Source organism: Cuculus canorus, chromosome 1, assembly GCF_017976375.1.
Source record: "Cuculus canorus isolate bCucCan1 chromosome 1, bCucCan1.pri, whole genome shotgun sequence".
Taxonomy (NCBI): domain Eukaryota; kingdom Metazoa; phylum Chordata; class Aves; order Cuculiformes; family Cuculidae; genus Cuculus; species Cuculus canorus.
In genome coordinates this window covers 153260354-153275185 of record NC_071401.1, presented here as the reverse complement: position 1 = coordinate 153275185, position 14832 = coordinate 153260354, and the positions used below count along the sequence as shown (strand labels likewise).

General features: G+C 38.6%; 1 protein-coding gene across 2 annotated transcripts in view; it reads right to left on the bottom strand.

Moving 5' to 3' along the window:
- Positions 1 to 371: 371 nt before the first annotated feature.
- Positions 372 to 14832, bottom strand: part of NCF4 (neutrophil cytosolic factor 4) — a 41608-nt gene continuing 27147 nt past the window's right edge. For both annotated transcript variants that reach the window (XM_054077104.1, XM_054077113.1), the window contains exons 3-12: positions 11831 to 11922; positions 9350 to 9434; positions 7997 to 8150; positions 7628 to 7698; positions 6717 to 6844; positions 5634 to 5691; positions 3929 to 4027; positions 3059 to 3189; positions 2902 to 2967; positions 372 to 2108 (exon numbers count right to left, since the gene is read on the bottom strand). In XM_054077104.1, coding sequence (XP_053933079.1) covers positions 1880 to 2108; positions 2902 to 2967; positions 3059 to 3189; positions 3929 to 4027; positions 5634 to 5691; positions 6717 to 6844; positions 7628 to 7698; positions 7997 to 8150; positions 9350 to 9434; positions 11831 to 11862 — 1053 coding nt within the window. In that variant the 5' untranslated portion in view covers positions 11863 to 11922 and the 3' untranslated portion in view covers positions 372 to 1879. The remainder of the gene's footprint in view (positions 2109 to 2901; positions 2968 to 3058; positions 3190 to 3928; positions 4028 to 5633; positions 5692 to 6716; positions 6845 to 7627; positions 7699 to 7996; positions 8151 to 9349; positions 9435 to 11830; positions 11923 to 14832) is intronic.

Here is a 14832-nt window from a genome sequence, read left to right as displayed (position 1 = left end):
TTTGAAGTGGGAAGTTACATTTTGTAATGTTTTACTAAAATATTGTCATCTAAAACCTTCCACCACTGGAAAAAAGAAAGACATAATCTGTGTTTCTGAAATATATGTTGTCTGCCTCTGAAATTCAACATACATGGATCCTTCAGGTGGAACCTTTGTACCTGGAAAGCAGATATGGCCTGTAGCACATCTTACAATTCTTTGGAGAGTGCATTTTCTTACATAAGTCTGTACAGGATTTGTATACCGCTAGAACTATGCACTTAATAACTGAGTGTCAAGTAAGAAACGATTTGTGGATCCCAGTATAGCAATCTTATCTTTAAATATAAACTCTTTCCTTTATTTCCCATCTATGGATATGCATAATGCAAGGCTACGGATAACAGAATATTAAAGATTATGTATGTAAATAAGATCATGTATATACATCAGGAAGAAAAATAAGCAAGTTTAAAGGATAAGTCATCTTAAATACTTCTGTTGTCATTGAAGATCTTGTTCCACCGGTAACATTTAAGAAAAAGAGAAAACATTATTTTGCCAGTTTGGGGAGGAGCAGATTAGTTCTTTATGCATCTTGCTTAACTGTTTCTTAGTACAGTTTCTCTGTTCTTCAGATGCTTGGTAATCTTCCATTTTTTATGCACAAATTTTAACAAGCCAAGGTCAAGGGCAAAGATTTTTTTAAATGCTGAATTGTAGCTTAATGCCGCAGAAACTAACACTTGAATCCAAACCATGATGTCTGAAAATTCTTTTAACTTCTTATTTTTCACTGAGTTTTTTTATATCTGGTAGTATCTTTTTACACCTTGACTGCATGGTGGTTTTAAGATATAGAATTTAGGTATCAAACAATTTGTATTACACATACATAACCTGCAATTTTTATTACAGGAGTAAATAAGCAGCACTAAATTTTTTTCAAGAAGAAAATATTTTAATTGCATGACTATTAAAGAAATTCTTGCAAGAGATGTTTTTTTTCAATAATGAACTCCTCCTTAAGGAAAGCTGAATAGGTAACATTTGAACCCTTCTTCAAAACTATCTCACTTTCAAGGAGCAGAATTATTGCCCCCCCAAAAAACTCATTTTGAATAGAAACTGATAAAATAAACTCATGTGTAACTTTATTTATTGAAGAATCTGATGCAGTAATTTGTTGTTAGTTCTACGTTCGAATGAGGTATCGGAAAGCAGAAGATATTTTTCCCAGAATGCAAATAAGCAGCCTTTACAACAACAAAATGGTCTATAAGGAACACCACAGATGTACAAGGTTTGATTCACAGAATTCAAAATAGTGGTCAGCGGAAAGAACATAGCAGAGATGGCCTGCAGTTTATTCACTGAAATAAGGAAAAGGTTTTTTGATGCTTCCAGAACAAACTCTGAATGACAGAGTTTGTCATTCCCACATGACAGAAATAATTACACATTCACTAGCACTGGGACACAAATATTCATACCAGCAAGTGAAGAGAAAATTACGGTTGACTAGAAAAAAAAGTTTATGAAGACATTCTGGACAAATAATTAGCTCTAGGAGTGAGACTGGAGATTGGAGCAGGTCTTGGGGGGTCAGGACACTGACCTCTATTGCAGGGTAACACTGACTTGCTTTGTGAATATGGCCAGTGACTTTATTTCTCTGTTCCTTGCTTTCTCTGGTCTCTATCTAGATGTTTCGATTACAGAGAAGTGCTAAAAAGCTGAAGAAGCTAACTGAGTACAGACTGACAATAAAACGCAATATATTACTAAAAATTACTCTTTTCAAGCTTACTTCAAAGGCTTGCTATAAGAAACTGTATACAGAGAGTGATTATGGAAGGACTGTATAGCAACCTACTGGAACATCTCTATACGGCACTTATATGGCTCTTACTGTTTGAGTAGCACCTATTTCTGGACTAGTGTTGTAGACATTCAAGTCATCTTTGTGAGTGATGTGCAACTCCCAAGGAAAGAAATGCTTCCTGGAAGGCTTTCTTCTGCTCAAGGACACCATGAGTTCAACATCCTGATCGGAGAGCAACCGGATCAGATCACCATCAAGGTCTCGGTAATTCAAAACGATGTCATCTTGGTCAAACTCCTGCCTGGTGGAAAAGAAAGGGATTGATCACAGAAATCAATGAATGCCTAGGAGATGCTGCATGGTGAACAATATACTGGCAATCTAACTCATTCTGCTAAAGGACACGCAAAGCCTTGCGTTCCTTGCCATTCTTGATACAGCTGGTACTACAAATCATACAGCCACATTCATGCTGTGTTGTGTTTAAGCAAAGAAGTCTGTAAGAACCAAGAACCACTTCCAGTAACACCACATGCATGACACAATTAACGTGTGAGTTCGATAAAATTCCCATACATAAGAGCTGACTATAGTTACTCCCCACTTTTGCCTACTCGTGGTTGCTTTTCTGAGAGGATTGTAGGAAAAGAAATCAAAGAATAGTAGCACAGGGGCTCTATTCCTAAAATTTTATGTTCTAATGTTTTAATGGCCAAAACTAGGCCAATCTAGTTTAGCACTAATTTAACAGATGTTAGAAGGCCCTGTCCTGCATACTGAAGAAGTACGTTAGACAAAAGATCCTTGCATGGGGGTATGGCTCAGATCTTAGAACAAGCAATCGAAACTTCTACCCAGCATAATTGAATTACAAGTGTGTAGCATTTTGTGCTTACTGGCAATCCCAAGGCAGACTAATGTTTGCACAGATAGCCCTGGGCCAATTCAAAGTGCAGCTTCCCCAGGACACTTAAAAAGTATTTCACAGCCAAAACATGGTGATAGCCAAGTAGTACATGGAAAATCTAGGACTGGAAGGAACTTAACAAACATTCAAATGATCCTAAACACACGTCTAACTGCTTGCATTATACCTCATCAATTCCATGAGATCTTTGAATGATGGAATGCTGCTGAGATCCTCTTCCACTGAGATATCCCTGTAATGAGAGCAAATCTAATCTTTACCTATCATGAAGAAAATTGTCAGCATTTCTTCAGCACTAAACTGGAGGACTATTTTCTTATTACCTGATAGTGCTTACAGTCTCGTCATGGTAATAACAGCGAACTTTATTAACTGTGTCTTCCTGCTGCGGTAAATCTTTTATGATCTTCACAAAAGCACATGGAAAAATCCCAGTGGTATCTCCAGCTGTTCCCTGGAATGATAGAAAGTGTTAAATGAAGAAAACGATGCCATATTGGCCACATACAATAAGTTCTAGAATTCAATTAATTTCCGTGGAAACAACAGTAAGAATTTTTCTACTACAATCAAAAAAAGAAAGGCTTTGTAAGTGACCTGGTGGTATCTATACAAAAAGATTATACAATTGTGTAGTCAAATACAAGGCAGGGGAGTGAAACAGTGTGTAAAAAATGAAAGTCAGATGGTTACCAAGGAAAGCTGTGGTGTTTGAACAAGAAAAGATATCATATCAGCAAACACACAGCATGTTCTCCTCATCCTTTTTCAGAACACTGCTGCATCGCCCAAATTCTGTCTAATCAAGCTGACGTGTGTTGTGGTATGAAGCATGAAGTATATAGCAACTAACCTTGAGGCAAGAAACCAATTAATCGCTGAAATGGAGTTTCCATCTATTTTCTGTGGCCTTCTTATGTTCTAATCACCTCCAAAGAATTTAAAAACATTCCAGTAGAAGCAAATGCAAATGAAAACTGAAGTCTAGAGGGCAGGAAATTTGTAAGCTAAAAACCATCAAGGAAGGAAACAATTTCAAATTTGGAGTTAAGGATTTAGTCTTGACAGTAAGACCTGATTATGATATAGTTCCTCTTTGAAAGGAGGAGACAGGTCCCAAGGAGTAGGAAAGCCCTTTCTACTCATATATCTCAAGATATGCTAATAATTCAGTGCTGCTATTACAATCTTACCTCCAACCAGTCTTTGTTTACTCTGCTCAGTAGATAGATCAAGTCTCCCTTCTTGAAGCTGAGTTCCAGTTTATTGGTTCCAGAAAAATCAAACAGTGCCTGTGGAAAGTAATACTGAAATTATTAATTCACAGAATTACAAAAGTGAATCTTTCAGTTCTGATCTTGGGGTGGGAGCATAAAGCAGCATGGTAGTATGCACTTTGTTATTACAGATGTATTTCTGGGGTAAGGTCATATATATGACCATAGTTTTCATTTCTCACAGTTTCTTCTCCTACTCAGCACACACAAAAATGCATTGAAGAAGTAGTGAAAGCAGTAGGGTAAATGTGGCTCTGAGAGGGTTCCATGCTAGGATTCTTAAAGTGGCAGAACATTGAGCACCAGATAAATAAATATAATTAAGCTGAAAACACTTAAGAGCAAGCAAGTCAACAGAGCTGAAGACAATTGACAACTTGAAAACTTGAAATCCTAAGAACCAGAAAAATACACATTGTTTCTGGTAGCAGTTTTATGGTGTCTATATCTGCTGCAAAGTCGCGCAAAGAGCCTTAAAAGTTGCAGAAGTGTTGTGTCCCAATTTAAGGGCAACTAACTGCTGGTTTTACATCTAGCTTTCAGGCCTGTATGCTGAACCGAGAGATTTGGAGCAGTCTGGGAAATTGTCATGCAGTTAAAATGGAACTTAGATTCCTCCTTCAGGGGAAAAAAAGAGGTAAGCCCATGCTATCATCCTAACAAGCTGTTTTTGACTAATTAAAGTGGCCGAGTTATCAAAAATGTGCATCTCCCTCATTGTCCTTAGAGAACATGGTAACATTTGAATGCTCCTAAAGGAGTAAAAATCAAAAGGTGTTCTTTACTCTGTGTTGAGACAGTTATTTTAGTCTTGATAATACCAAGAATTCTCCCAATTAAAGAAAGATAGTGGCTACTGTTTTACTAGTAGTCCAAATACCTACTTAGTAGCTCTTTCAAAAGCCTTTTTTGTCTATTTATACCTAGTTTTGGTAGGTATAGTCAATATTAATAACTTAATAGATAAAACCCAAGAGACATGACTGATCCAAGGCCTGCGATACTCAGTGTAAAAACCAAACAAAATAAATCTCAAAGCATTTCCATGGCCTTTTTTAATCTTACATGGCAAAGTCACATGTTTTAGGAAGAAAAACCATGCTCAGACAAGTACTGGATACAAATCAGTTCTGTGTGCTTAATAGCGAGACACTATACAGCAAAGTACAGTATAGGCACTTTTCAGTAGGACTCCTATGTTACAGAAAATACTAAGTGCCTCACGTGCAAAGCCTTTAAACATATGCTGAAATCAATGAGACTGAAGCTTGTGCTTGCTTTAAATTTAACTTATGGATATTATTATGCAAATGTAGATCATTTGGCATAGGCTGTACATGTCTCTCAATTTTGAACCACCTGTCATTGTAACTTCATGGTGGACCTTCTTATTACTCAAGCAAGGAACAACAGAACACTTCTTTCCATCCTTTGTTTCATCCCCAGCTGTGAAAATAAATTCCTTTCCTGTGTTAATTTCAGTTTCCCTTCTTTCCCGTGTTAATTTCACTTTCCCTTCTTTCCCCAAGCTCTAATTGGAAAAGGCAACTTGATCGATGAGATACCAAAATAAAACAGAGTTCAATCTCCTGTTCTATGACAGATTGTGCAGAGTACTCACTTCAGCCCGCGGGGCTGCCATGCGGTCAAAAACGGGCACTTGAGGTGAAATGCTTTTACTGCAAAGAAAGGAGACAACAGGGAGGTAAATATGTCATTCTAGTCATCAAAAATACTACACAACCAGTAGTACAGTGTCTGAATTTTCATTATTTAAGAGGCAAGTGAGCCATAGATCACTGGAGAAACTGCATGAGACTATGTGCAGCACTGAAGTAAATAAATATGGATGCAACAACATTGCCCTAGTTCTCTCCGTTTCAGTGCAGAGCAGCAGCAATCTGATCATGTCTGCTGCTGAGAACAGATGGAATTTTTAATATAGTCAGTATTCTGGACCTCTCTTCCACAGTACTGCTCAGCCCCTCCCTACTTTGCCTTCTGGGCATCCCCATTTCTAGCATTCATGGTGTTCAGTTCAAACTCTGCCATCATACACACATCCAGTAATGCATATACACGTGCCGTTTTTGCACCATTTGAGATAAACAAAAAGGAAGCAGGTCCATCCTTGCTACGCTGAAAGGAGAATTAATTTGTCTGAAGGGTAATGAAGTATGACATCTACTTAGCAGTTCTCCAAAGAGTTGTCAATGCTGCTATGTAGGACAGGCCCCTGTTTAGACAAAGGACAGGAACAAATTAAGTATTCAGTTTCATGTAGTGTCTGAACCAGATCTCACTGAATTCAGTGCTGAAACTCACATTGACTTCAGTGGTGCAAGCCTATGTCCTTAAGCTTGGCCTGTATATTCTGCACATCAGAATAGATACTACCATTAAAGAATTATCAACAGATAGAGTTGAACAGTGTTATTTTTAAAAGCAAGTTATACTCCCATTTTAGAATTTTCCTTTAATGCAAGTATCACATCTACTTGAAAAAATTTTATATTACTGAAAATGAGAAATACCCTGTGATCACTCTGCTACAAAGATCCTCATATGAGGACATTATGGTTTCACTTGGGGAACACAGTGGTGATCCTCATCTCTGTGGTGATTCTCATCCTCTCTCTCCCCTCAAAACTGGATATCATCTCTTACATCAAGCAAGGCTGAAAAATGAGTGTCATTTACTTACACTCGGCGTGTCCGTGGGCGAAGCCGCCTCAGTCTGTGAGGCACCTGTTCACTATCAAAGGTTGAGTGGTAGAAGAACAGCCGTACCTCTTCATCCATCAACACCCAGGCGGGTAGGCAGAGTAGGTTCTGTGCCAAGAGCAGGTAGGAAGCAGAGTTTAACGGTGGGAGACATCAATTCTCCATTTATTTACATGTAATAAATATGCCTCTCTGACCTACAGGATCATGAAGGATATTCATTACTGCCAGAAATCTCCCTCCTCTCCCTTCTCACTCAGCATGACACAGATGAACAGCTGACAGTTTCTCCTGTTTATTCCTAGAGTTGGCCAATATATTCCTTCACTCTTTTTGTGCCCGATTTACTGCAGAAGAGGTAAAATGCTCTTCATGTTTCTCTTCAGAATATGAATGACTGTGAAAAGAAGGCAATCTTAAGTACTATAAGTCCTGGGCAGTGCTTAGGATTTTTACTCGTTTAAAGTCAGGTCTTCAGTTAACCTGAACAAAGAATTTCTCTCCTCAATGTTACTGGCTGCATCTTCACTGTAGAGCAGGTACACCCAGAAGCCCACCCTACTCTTCTGGTCCCTTAGGTGCACATACCAGCTCCATAATCACACAACACCTGGAGAACCACCATTTCCTTGTACATCTTGGGTTGTTTTTTTCAAGGATATCTATTTAAATATATAGTGAGTCTTTGTGAACTGCATACTGCAGCAAATCCTACAGGCTGAACAATCTTGGGAATAAAACCGCAGACTGTCCCACAGTGTGGACACTGCATCTTCAATACAGAGAAAAGCAGATACCCAGGACTATAGCAGTACTGTCTCTCTTTGCTGATTTCGAGGGATAAGTACCTGCAGCGCTCACTGCAATCTCTACCTTAAAATTAAGTTTTACCTTTATGTAGACATTTAGGATAGGAATTCTGCTTTCAGCAATTTCCCTTTTGGCCCCAATGTAAACTTTTCCTGGAAAACAAAAAACCTGTGACAGTTACTGAAGAAAAAAATGCAGCCTGTCAGAGAAATGATGCAATCAGAAGAAAGTAGGATATACAAGAAAATACATATTTTCTAAAGGATTTTATGTTTCCACATGAACTTTATCACAAATGGAGGGACTGCCAATGGAACCCAACTTCTCCAGAATCCAGAGCTGGGTACTAGTTCCTTCTCACAACTATTTCCCTACAATGCACTCCCCTTTAGTACGGTCCGAGGCTGAGAAAACTGCTAATCATGCGCAGATTTGGTACTGACAGCTTACCTGGCAATATGGGGAGTGTGCAGGTAAAAGGGCTATTTTTGCTCTCTGGCCCATATCTCTCTTCTAGTTTGGTGTGCAGGTCATAGAACTGACGATAGCGTCGGAAAATCAGGTATCTGCCACCACCTTTAACTTTTACTTCAATGACAAACATCTGAAACACAGAAGGGGGATTCAGGCTGATATCCATACTTACAAATACTTACCAAAAGAAAGTGAGGCATACAATAGAAACATCAGTGCTCTGGTAGTGGGAATATTTTCTTAGGGACAGAGTACTAGAAAATAACAAGTTAGCACTAGGCATATGTGGGCGTTCAGCTTTCCCCTGGATCATGTCCCTCTGGCTGCTATCTATTACATAATCTTAAAAGGAAACCTGAAATGATTAGACATTACTTTATTCTTACACACCTGCACTCAGTGACAAATGAAACATTAGGGAGGTAAATACAAATATTTTACAGCAGGATGCTTCAGACACCTAAATTTATAGACAGAAATCTAAATCAATTGATTTTCATAGTTGGAGGCATTTATGCCTCTTTTTGACTTTAGAGTACATAATTTCAGAAATTATGGTCTGACCAAAGGTAAGGCCAGAAAAAAACGCTTAGTTGCCTTACTTGCAGTGCTCTCCTCCAACCACTATTTTGTTTCTTATCTCTTGCCAAAATTGCTTTGCTCTAAAGGAGCCCACAATTTGCATGCACTGACCTCTGATTCATGTCACAGCCAGATCCTTCAGAGAACAAAGACAAAGCAATCAAACATCACTATATTGCAAAGTAAAACCTGCTTACTACTGTTGGAAGGTTTCATGAGCAATGCTTCCAGCAAAAGCAGCATACCCTGCAGAAGTCAGACTGGTTTTAGCCAAAACCTCTCTTCAGAAAAATCTCACAGTACTTTCACTACTATTCCCTTCCTGCATGTTATTTCATGACTTATCAACATGCTACCTTCCGTGGAGATGGAGGCATTTCAATTTCCAGCACCATGGAATAAAGAAAACAAGACCCTGCTCTTCTACTCTCTTTGAATTCTGTTCCCACTATCTTCACCAGAGGTACAACACTCAAGGAGGAGATCAATCAGAAATTAAGCAAGTGTTTAGAAAACAAAGAATTTTAGAGGATACCTCTGTCATATTTCAAGCAGATGATAAATTTTTAGATTAAATCTGTGATAGACTTATCTCCATTCCAGAAAAAAAAAGAAGCACTGAGAAGTTCTCGGCATGGAACTATTCATGACAAAAAGCAGCTACACCAGATAAGGTGAATTTTGCTCCTACAACCAAACCAGTCCTCTGTGAGTGAATATAAAGACAGCAAATATCTTCCTTCTTACATAGTAATTAGTGAAACCTTTCTTCTCTTCAATATCTGCAATGTTAGCTGAAATGGGTACATCATCTGGAAGCTGGTCAAAATCACTGTCAAGCAAGAACAAAAGATTTAGGTTATTTATACCAGCATTAGCCCTCAGAGGCCTCTATGCCATTCAGAAGAAAGATAATTAGGCAACATAACATTATCTAGTGTGAAAATTAAGAAGTTAGAAAGTTGCGGTGTCATTCTCTTCTTCTGGAGGTCTAATACCGTGATGTCCATTTTCTATAAGTTCAGCACAAGTTAGTGACAATTGTGAAGATTCCTCAAGCCTGAAAAACATCCCTATCATTCCTAGGCCTGTTAGAGAAGCAGGACTACAAAAGAAACACTTGAGCTGGTAAGCTTTTCCTGAGAAATATGGTCAGCTGTGGATGCATTCTTAATCCTTCCTACAGCATCTAGTAGACTTAAAATAATAATTCTGCAGCAGTATCTCTTATTCTAAGGAGATCATTATATACCATGATTTATGCCACTATTATTACTGCGTTACTGTAGGGAATAGGAAACACTGCTGAGAAAAGAACTTATTGTGTTATGTGCAGTAGAAACTGAGAGCACAAAACTAATTCTTAAAAACCATACACTCTGTGTAAGATGCATAAGATGTCCCTTATACATATAAGAAACAACAGAAAGATAAGCACAAACAGAAAAGAAAGCCAATGAAACAAAGACATGGTATTATTCTATGTGATAATTAGTGGCACCTGCACCAACTGTCAAGCTTTCTTGCAAACATCACAGTAAAGCAGGCTCCTAAAGATGCTTTGAATAAAAGAACGAGTGGCCCAGCAAATATTTACACGGAGACCTCCCAGTCACAGCAGATAACAGGAAGGAAGCACAAAGACACTTGACTGAAAATGTCAAAAACGTGTGAAGAAACACATGATAGTGGGCAAGGTTAGAATAAATATATAGAATCATAAGGTTGGAAGAGACCTTTAAGATCATCAACTGCAACTATACCTGTCCACTACTAATTCATATTCCCAAGCACGTCAAGTATTCGCCTTTTAAACATCTGTAGGGATGGTGACTCAACCATCACCAATTTAAACTTCCCCTGATGCAGTTTAAGGCCATTTCCTCTTGTTCTCTTCTCCCAAGTGATAAGACAACACTCACGTCTCTACAACCTCCTTTTAGGTACTTCTAGAGAGCACAGGACATAAAAGCGTTAGCCAGTGCCTCATGTGCTCCAGTGTGTATTACGCATAAAAGGATTCAGAACAGTTTACCTAATAGATTTCAGGTATTTCTTAAATTATTTTATTTTGCTATCCTCTTCCTAGGGATTTGAAAAAAACCCCAAATGTTAAAAGCCCAGTAGAACTAGATCTGGATTTATTGAAGCTCTTCCGAATTCCCTATCACTAAGTCAGCAGTTACACTCTTTTCCAGTTCCGGTGCATACAGGTTATACACTTCTTCAAGTTTTCTCTTCCAGATTTTAATATAATTCGGTACATCCCCATCAGAGTCCTTGGAAGATGTTTTACCAGTTTCTGATAAGCCTTTTTTTTTCATGTTCACTGGTTAAGATGCTGGGTTGGGCTACCCTTAGTCCTTCTTCAGCTTCTTCCTCTAAAGAATCTAATCTTGAAGATCCTAGAAAGTATTGGATCTGAAGTAAGAGAGAAGGGAGGATCTGTGCAGGAACACCTAATGGGCAGCCATAGGACTACACCCTCGTATTTCTTGTCTGTATTGTTCACACAGTTAACCACCAGGGATTGGCAGGTGTTTTTTCCTCTGGGACCTTCTCTTTGACTCATCATCTTTGACAAACAGAAGACAAATTCAGTTTTCTTTGAACTTACAACTCAATGTTATTAGAGAGGTATTTATGCTAAAGTAAAAATGATCAAAACCGCAGGAAAAAGAATAACAAATGATGCAGGCAGAAAAAGAGAAACTTTAAAAAAAAATTTTGTTAATACAAAACTAATGGCATTTAGCTAAACTTATCCTGCTAGAAGAATAGCTTCCACAACGTGTAGCCCATCTGAAAGGCTGAAGTAATGCTGCAAAGTCTTGCAACTGTTTGCTGTATGAGGGGGATGACATGAATCAGCACCACCCACAACACCATAAATACTACCACTTACTGTGAAGAGGGATGTGGTTATGGGATTAAGAGATAGAATTACTCATATCACAAACCCCAGTAAAAAGGAAACTCTTTGCAGCTGTAAAGAGAGCAATGACACACTATTGTCCTAGGTGGTGAATATTCCCCAGAAAAAGAAGAAAGAAAGTCCATTCCAGCAGAAATGGTCTGCTCCACATTGGGCAGCCTAATAGTTTGGAAGCTACAATAACAAGAAGCTTTTCAGAATCATCAAAGAAGCTTACAGCAAAATTAAATGAACAGATCGCAGCAGTTACACAGAGGCTTGTGGGGAGGTTGGAGGAGGGACAGACACATTACCTCTTTTCTCGCAGCTGTCGGGGAAGAGACATGGTTTTCAGCTTCTCAGATCCAGATGGCTAAGTACTATTTCTCCACTTCTTGAGCAGTTCCTGGTTGGATAGGATGTACAAAGTCACAGCAACTCTCCCTGCATGAATCAAGAGTCCTTTGCAAGGCCTCAGGGATCTTTTTTTAATGTTTCAGTGTCAGACGATTTCTTCTGTACCTCCCCACCCCCATAAGATTGAGGAAGTATGAAAGGAAAAAGTCATAAAGAAAGGCTGTTTCACGATGCCTGTCATGTATCAAAATTGCCACACTTGAGAAACCGAAAGCCCAACAAAAAGCAGAAGCTATGAGCCACATATTCCATTGTCTACCTCTTCACCAAAACATCTGTCTGTGTGGAAGGCCCATATTCTGGCTGAACAAAATCTGTTTTAGCTGTTTCCCAGCTAAAATGTCCCCAAATACACCTCTACGCTAACATTTGTAAACTAGGATTAGTAATTCTGATCCCTTCTTGAGGATTTCAGAGAATCCTCCTTTCCAGGGACCAAGAACCAGGAGGTGGAGCTAAAGAATAAATTTTCAACTGGGAGCAAAAAGTACATTCAGGAAATTCAACCTTGTCAAACACATAGGTAGCAGGATGTCAAGCACTGGAAATTAGAAAATAAGCTTTGAAGGATGGATCAATGCAAGTAAGATATGAGTCCTTGAAAGAGCAGAGATCTTTTCAGCTTCATGTGCTCTAAACAATTTGCCATCCAAAGAGAATTCTGACTGCCCTGCTTTGTACACAAAGGGAGTGATACAGCATTTGTATAACATCAGTTGACAATCTTTCAAGAAGAAAATAAAAGGAAGAAAGTGACAAAGAAACCGTTGTTTCCTAACACTGCGGATAAATTGCAGCATAGCTTATCCGTCTTTGTCAAAAGCTGCCATGTATAGTGTCTCTGCCTCCCCATTTCAGTCTTTGAGTCTCTTCGATTTTCATGTTCGGTACGTATTTGGTTGCTTTTCCTCTTTCCACTGTCAAGCACAAAAATTTGCATCTGAACGGAGCAAAAGTCAACCAATACCCTTCAAAACAGAATTCTATTTACAATTGTAAGCATCAGCCTTGAGATGCATTTCACTGCATTTTAATGAAATAAATTCTTCACCCATCTCTCACTTGTGGATAATTGCAGGCCCCGTTATCAAATTTAGGAGGGAATGTAGTTTCTTTTGATAAGAAAGGACAAGAAGAAGCTACAAAAGTCTGAACTGTCTGAGTGATCTGCTACTCCATGCTGCCCACACAGATTTAGCAGAGTAGTTTTAAGTGCTGATGTTGGATATAAGGATTTCCCCAGACCTTCACACTCTGCTGTGAATTCCATGTTCTTAATTAGTCTTGGTAAATCTGCAGTCTTTATGTAACCTGAAGTCAGGCTCTTTCCTTTACCTTGAGTGAGAGAGACAATAATCAAGTTTTCTAACGGCAATCCTCTTGTTTCTCCTGACATTTCTCCTGACATTCCTGCTTGTATTTCAAAAGGAAATACAAGCAGATCACCTTGACCAGAACTCTTAATCACAAGATCAATACATGTGAACTCACAAAAATTGACATGTGCAAAAAAGATTATGGAAAGCACGAGAGCTGTGCAAACTTTAATAGAACTGGAAGAGAAAGGCTGGAAGAGTTCTTTTAAGGTAACTGTCTATATTTGATGCTTATCATGGTTTTGACAAGAAAATCATAGAAAGGATATTCTGGCCTTTTCAAGTCTCTTGGAAGATAATTTAGGTACAATGCAGGTACATGTTTTAAGAGACAGAGTATGGTTCAATGCAAAAATACTTGCTCATTATTTACCTGGAGACATGGCTTTTCAAGAACAAGTTGACAGACAATCTCACAGACAAATTATCTACTGCTTTGCAGTAAGATGAGTAAAACAAATTGAGAGCAGCTCCTCAATTCCACTACTCTCTGCTAGAGATTATAGCCAATAATAATACTAATCTGAGAGAATAACGTTAAAACTGCTAAGGAAGTTCCTCACTCTGCAATATTTTCTTGTTCTGAAATAAACCAAACCCAAGACCTTCTTTTCCGACAAGAAGGCGAATTCCTGCCTCAGAGGAATAGATAGCTGACTGGTTAGAAGTCTCAGTCTGTGAGGACTAAGATTTGAAACACTACTTTGTCGTGTTCTTCTGTGCCACATCAGTGCCTCAGCTACCAGGTGTTTCCTCTCAATTTCTAGTATTCTGCTACTATAGTAGAAATAGCAATTTCTGCTGTTTGAGCTGAGGAAATGGGATGGGTCTAGTCATACCCACATTCTCTCTCTGTTCAAATAACTACTTTATTATTGATGAATGAAATCTATGTCCATTACAAAATTGATACTTTAATGACAGTACCCATGTGAAGCGGTATGCCTACATTAGGAGAGTATCCAATTTCATCAGCTGACATGGTCGGCTCTCAGTTTTGAGAAAACCTATTCATACACCATGGGCAGCATGGTCATTTTGGCACTATACACCAACTCTTATCAGTGTGGAAGAGAAAGCAGGTATCCAACTGGAAGAATTAGTAACAATTTAATTAATTAAACACTACTAAGAAAATCCTCAGCAGACTGAATCATGACCACGTGCTGACACCATTACATAACTTTTCACAGTTCAGCATGTACTGTATTATTTTAGCCGTGTATGCCTGTGAGCTGTGAAACTGTGGCCTTCTGCTTGATGCCCATGTCGTTAGAAAATACTTACATAAAGATAAATGACACCTTGGAAATCTGAGAGTATCAGATAAAACCGAACATCCAGAGCAAGCATGGAATTTTAACGTAAAATTGGAATGTAGTCCCAAGTCACCCAAGATACATGAACTACTAATAAAAGGTAAATCAAAGGAACTTAGCAAAAGCACTTTGCTGAATCAATTACGATGACAACACTACATGTCTCTGTGCATGTCTCTACACTCTAGAATAATGGCTTCTCTC